The sequence below is a fragment of the Panthera uncia genome, assembly GCF_023721935.1.
Source record: "Panthera uncia isolate 11264 chromosome A1 unlocalized genomic scaffold, Puncia_PCG_1.0 HiC_scaffold_17, whole genome shotgun sequence".
NCBI lineage: Eukaryota > Metazoa > Chordata > Mammalia > Carnivora > Felidae > Panthera > Panthera uncia.
The window spans coordinates 620,170-625,938 of NW_026057577.1; the positions used below are offsets into that span (position 1 = coordinate 620,170).

General features: G+C 35.4%; 1 protein-coding gene across 1 annotated transcript; it reads right to left on the minus strand.

Annotated features, from left to right (window-relative positions):
- Positions 1-3,937: 3,937 nt before the first annotated feature.
- On the minus strand, positions 3,938-4,909 carry LOC125935340 (olfactory receptor 2T27). The gene has a single exon (XM_049648954.1). It carries the CDS (start codon positions 4,889-4,891, stop codon positions 3,938-3,940), a length of 954 nt encoding a protein of 317 aa, XP_049504911.1. The 5' UTR covers positions 4,892-4,909.
- Positions 4,910-5,769: the final 860 nt, after the last annotated feature.

Here is a 5,769-nt window from a genome sequence, read left to right on the forward strand (position 1 = left end):
AGGGCTGCAGCTAAAGTTCTGACATTTCCTGTTTGGCATGGAATTCCATTCTCATAAGTTTTATTTTATTTTATTATTTTATTTTATTTTTTAATTTTTTCCCTATTTTGGCACAGTCATAACCAAGATTGCTTCAAGTTCCAATGTTCCATGATACAGTATTTCAATATTTCCTTATTTTCTGTTTTAATTCTTGTCTTATTATGTTTACTTCATCTCTAGTAATCCTATAACTATTACCAAAGTGAACATAATGTATTTAATTCCTACAAATAGCTAGGTGAAGACAATCATGTTCAGAGCATTTCTCCCAAAATTATTGAAGAAACTCTGGGATATCTATAAACAAACACTAGGAATCACTAAAATCAAAGTCTACACTCTAAGGCAAAATGTGTTGATGTAAACACCAAAGTAGCAGTCATAAAGTGATGAAAGAACCTGACCAGAGCACTCATGAAGAATGTGACACCCAAGACAGAGGGAATGTACAGTCACAAGTTGAGAATCAGCTTTCTTCCCAGAGTAGGAATTTTTTTTTCTTCAGTTATCTGCCTTACTCTGGAACAATAGAATCTGTAATGTTGGCGGGTTTTCACTTATTTTAGAGTAAAGATTATTTATATTTATACATCAGAACCAAAGAAGACTACTTAGCATACTATAAAAGTGGGTATAGATTTGCCTATGTTTTCTTTCATATAAACTTTCTGGCTACAACTAAGTGCATATAACCAAGACAAACACATCTGTGTTAAATAAGTTTCCATTACAAATTCCTCTACAGTAGCCACATCTCCTTTCTCCCTCATATCATTCCCAATACACTTCAGAAGACCATTTAAAAAAAAAACACATGGATTTTCCTTTTCTTTGGATATGCTGCTAATCTAGGCTAATTCAAACTTCATCCACCACTAGGGAAGTGCAGCATCACCTCAGATAGCAGTGAGTGCTGGAGTATAGTCAAAATAGCAGAAAAAGTAGAAATGGACAAAGTGCAAGAGCACGGTGAGAAAAATAAAAGTGAAAAAATGTTAGGAGGTAAAGATTGTTAGGAATGGAAGACAGAGGGATATAAATCAGGAAAGAGAAAAAGAATAGGTATAAGAAAGAGGGAGGGGAAAAACGCTTAAATTGGGGAAAGGCAGAGCCCACTAATGTCAAAAATGCCATGAGTTTGCTAACACTACTCTAGAAAGGAGAGAATGGGCTGATATTGAAAAGAACTATATTATAGAAAATTTGACGTTTATTTCATTCTTTCAATTTATATTATTTAAGTGCCGATTATATGTTAAAACTAAACAGAAAAATAAAAGCAAACATACATGACAAATATGCCTAGAAGCATGAGACCCTTTTTGATTCACTGGGTTGAGAAAGTAAGGAGTCAAGCACTACATAGGTGGTTGAGCAGTTTCCTTCCAACAAAAAAACATCTTCATGTTGAGGAGTTTTTGCTTATGTTCTTTAATTTCTGAAGTTAGGTGAAAGTCGATGTTAAGGGTCATTATACCACCCAGCCCCTCATGATACCATAGAGACATTCTATCAGAAGGATGTATAATGGCCAGGTAGACTAACAGCCTTAAACATTTTCTGTTTGTTTTATTAGAGGCCTTATGTTAGAGTTAGAAGGCATTGGTGACCTCTGTAATGTCATTTCTGCAAGAAAGAATTACTTTAAATGCAATGTCAACAGAAAAGACTAGAATAGAAGTGAATGAGGGAAGCAGATTTCACTGCCTGTGCCTTATAGTGATGAGTTAATTTTAATAATACCGCATGGTATACAGCACCTTTCAAAGCTAAAGTTGCTTTGCACCGGTAATCTCATATCCTCTTAAAATTATCTTTCTGAGGTAAGAAGTAGGTTAGACTATCCTAATTTAATAATTTAGGAACAGGAGTTCAAGAAATTACTTTCTTCAATTTTACGTAGTAAACTTATGTATAATTAGAATTTTACAAGTGTTACATGGCAAGATTTTTTTATATAATGAGAATGTAATTTTCCTCATCTATTTCTTTCATACAAGAATCCACCTTTAAGGCATATCCACTATTACCAAACCAGGGAATGTCCAAAACTGACTAATCCTGGTCAAAGTCACTGTCTCCATGGCAGAGGTGTTAGAAAACATAAGTTCAAAGAGAATGAAAGACTGGGTTGAAGAATCCTGCGACATCAAAATAGAGTGGTGAAATCTAAAAGGTAACTCCAACTTCTGGTTCTAACTTGAATGTTATTGAGGAAAAAATAGGACAGATGTCTACATTTAGGGATAAGAAACAATATCATCACCATTTGTTTTATGTGGGAATGCAAGATAGAACAATAAGGTGTCTTTGAAAGCTCTATAATGATATATTTCTCCTTTTCTTTTTCAGAATGTAAAAGCATTGGATTTTTGGAAGCATATATCAACTGCCTGTTGATTTGTCTATACACATTTAAACCACTCCAATAGTAGGAGAATTTTAAAATGAGATTTTATATAACCACATGTTTTTCTTTGTATTGCAAAATATTTTATCCATGAATAATGAAATATAAGATAAGTAAACCCTAAGATATGAAAGCAGGAAGTTGGAAAGACAGAGGACTTAAAATATAATAAGTTTTGTCAAGCATGAAAAAGAGAAGAGATAAAAATAACTTTCTCTACCTCAGAAGAATACTGGTTAACATACGATTATTAAAATAATTAAATATATTAAGCTATATTAAAATATTATAAAAAATACAAAAAGTGAATATCAATAATTGAATAATAAGTATATTCATTTCCAAAAGAAGAAATCAACCTTTAACTCTCAAAAGAATCCTGTTCTTTTGCATAATAATTGTTAAAAATAAAATATGTTAGGCCATCAGACAAGTTAAGTACAGTGAAAAAGATGCATTTCAAAGTGCCCTGGTTGTTCCTTTTAAATGATATCATTAAGAATTTGGGATAAGGAAGGATAGAAAACGTAGGAGCCATCCATGTTTAACAATGCACCAACACCAAACTTTCTAAACATTGAATTCATTGTTCTGGAATGATTTTAGTAAAACCTTTATATTTTTTTAAGTATTTATTTATTTATTTATTTATTCATTTATTTAGAGCATGAGCAGAGAGGGGCAGAGGGAGAGAGAGAATCTCAAACAGCCTCTGCACTGTCAGTACAGAGCCTGACACGGGGCTTAATCTCATGAACCCATGAGATCATGATCTGAGCTGAAACCAAGAGTTGGACATTTGACTGACTGAGACACCCTGGTGCCCATTTTTAGTAAAACTTTAAGGCAAAAAAAAAAAAAGTTTCTGGACTCTTATAAAAATTGACGTGTACTGTTGTGTCTACAGACCATTTTGATGAGATTTAGTTGAGAAAATTAGTTACATGGAGTCAAACCATTTTTTTTAAACAAATAATGATGCCAATATTGGGTTGATTGAATTAAAGATAGAATACAAAAAAATCACTTGTAGAGGTTGAAATAACATTTGAAATACAATCAAAATATTTGGCAAGTTGATTTCTTTGAAGTAGTCAATTTGTAAAGTTTCTAATAGACTGTGGTAAGAAGTCAGAGGAATAGCTGAAGATGAGCATTTCTTTTGCCATGACTGACCATTGCAAGAAATGGACAACTGCATGGTTTCCAGTGGCATGCATACTTTATGGAAAGCAAACAGGTGACTCCTACTTTATTGCCACACATCCAAAACCATCCATGTTCAGAAACCTATACTTTTCAAAAAATGGCCAAGTTCTCAAAATCCCAGAGTCAACTTTTTAAATCCTAAGAATAACCCACCATTGCTTGATGGCATGTGAATGTCTTTGTTAAGTTTGCAGGCAGAGAATATGTAAATCCTAAGATAATGATAAAGTTTTGTACATATATTTTTTCAAATATCTAGAAGCAAATGCAATTTCTTTAGAACGTGGATACACTTCCTGAGGACAAACACTTGCCCAGAGCTTTCTGTAGAGCCCCTGTAACATCCTTGTTCCTGAGGCTATAGATGAGTGGGTTGAGCAAGGGAGTGAGGATAGTGTAGAAGGCAGACACAGCCTTGTCCTTCTCAGGGGTATGGTAAGAGTGAGGCAGCACATAGGTGTACATGGCAGCCCCATAGAAAAGGCTGACAACCACCATGTGTGAGGAGCAAGTGGCCACTGCCTTTCGTCTCCCCTCTGCTTCACTCATTCTATAAACAGTGATGAGAATCCTTGTATAAGAGGCTGAGATGACAGAGAAAGGGATGAGGAGCATCATGATGCAGCAGACATACATGGCTGTCTCGTAAGTTGATGTGTCAGTACAGGAGAGCTTCAGAAGGGCAGGGACCTCACAGAAGAAGTGGTTGATCTCTCGAGAGGCACAGAACGGGAACTGCATGGTGACTGGGGTAAGCAGGAAGCCATCTATGGACCCTCCCAGCCAGGCTGCCAGTACAATCAACATGCAGACCTTTCGGCTCATGAGGACAGGATAGCGTAAAGGGTTGCAGATGGCTACATAGCGGTCATAAGACATGAGTCCTAGGAGAAAAAACTCAGCCCCTGCCAATGTCAGGTAAAGGAAGTGCTGGGCAGTGCATCCTGCAAAGGATATGGCCCTCTGGCCCAAGATCTGGTCAACCAGCATTTTTGGCACAATGGTAGAAATGTACAAGATGTCCATGAGGGAGAGTTGACTGAGCAAGTAGTACATGGGGGTGTGGAGGCGGGAGTCTATGTGGATCAGAATGATCATGATGGTGTTGCTGGCTATGGAGATGACAAAAACGAAGAGGATGAGGGCAAAGAGAAGCCAGGGAAAATCATTGTCGCTGAACAAGCCCAGGAGAAGAAAGTCGGCATACATGGAATAATTGCCCCACTCCATAGCTCTGTAGGTTACACTAAAAAGACATGAATACGATAGGTAAAGTTGGGCACAAAAGATAAATATTTAGTTTGTTTAAAATATTATAATGCAGTCATGGACAAAATCAAGACAAATCAATCAATCTCAGTGTGTAATTCTCTCCCTTTTCTAATAATTCCTGGGATTGATTCTGATGTGTTGCTTTGAGAAATGTATTTTTAACTTTGGGCCCTAAGGATGATCCACCCTATGCATAAAGCTCAAAAATTCCAACTTCCTGGAAGAACAACCTCAGAAGATTTATATATGCAGCACCATATAATCACTCACTCAAGGATGATATACTTGATTTGCTGACTATTACTTTTAAAGTTAGACGTCATGGTGAGACAATTTTATGTCCTTTTACTTAAAAATATGTATTTATTTATTTATTTATTTACTCATTTACTTTGTGTTTATTTTTGCTCAAACATAATTTTACATAGAGAAAGATACACATAAAAGAGAAATATTTGAACTTGTCCGATTGAATAGAGATAGGAGTGTTGGGTAAAGAAGGGACAAAATCCCCACTTTATATTTCTGTCTCTACATCAGGCTCTAGCTCTTACAATCAAAATTCACTCTGAAAGCCATTCATCAAGAGAATATATTTTACTTATGAAAGGATAACCATGTTGACCTTTTACCTAATTTGCACTCTTATTATAATTTCAATATAGTGAGCATACAGTGTTATATTACTTTCAGGTGTACAATATAATAATTCAACAATTCTATATATCACTTGTTGATCATCACAAGTGCACTCCTGAATCCACATCACTTATTTCAGTCATTACTCCACCAACTTCCACTCTGGTGATCATCAAGATTCTTCTCCATAATTAAGA

Coding starts and splice junctions, on each gene's coding strand:
- LOC125935340 (XM_049648954.1), bottom strand. CDS start 4,891: ATGGAGTGGGGCAATTATTCCATGTATGCCGACTTTCTTCTCCTGGGC.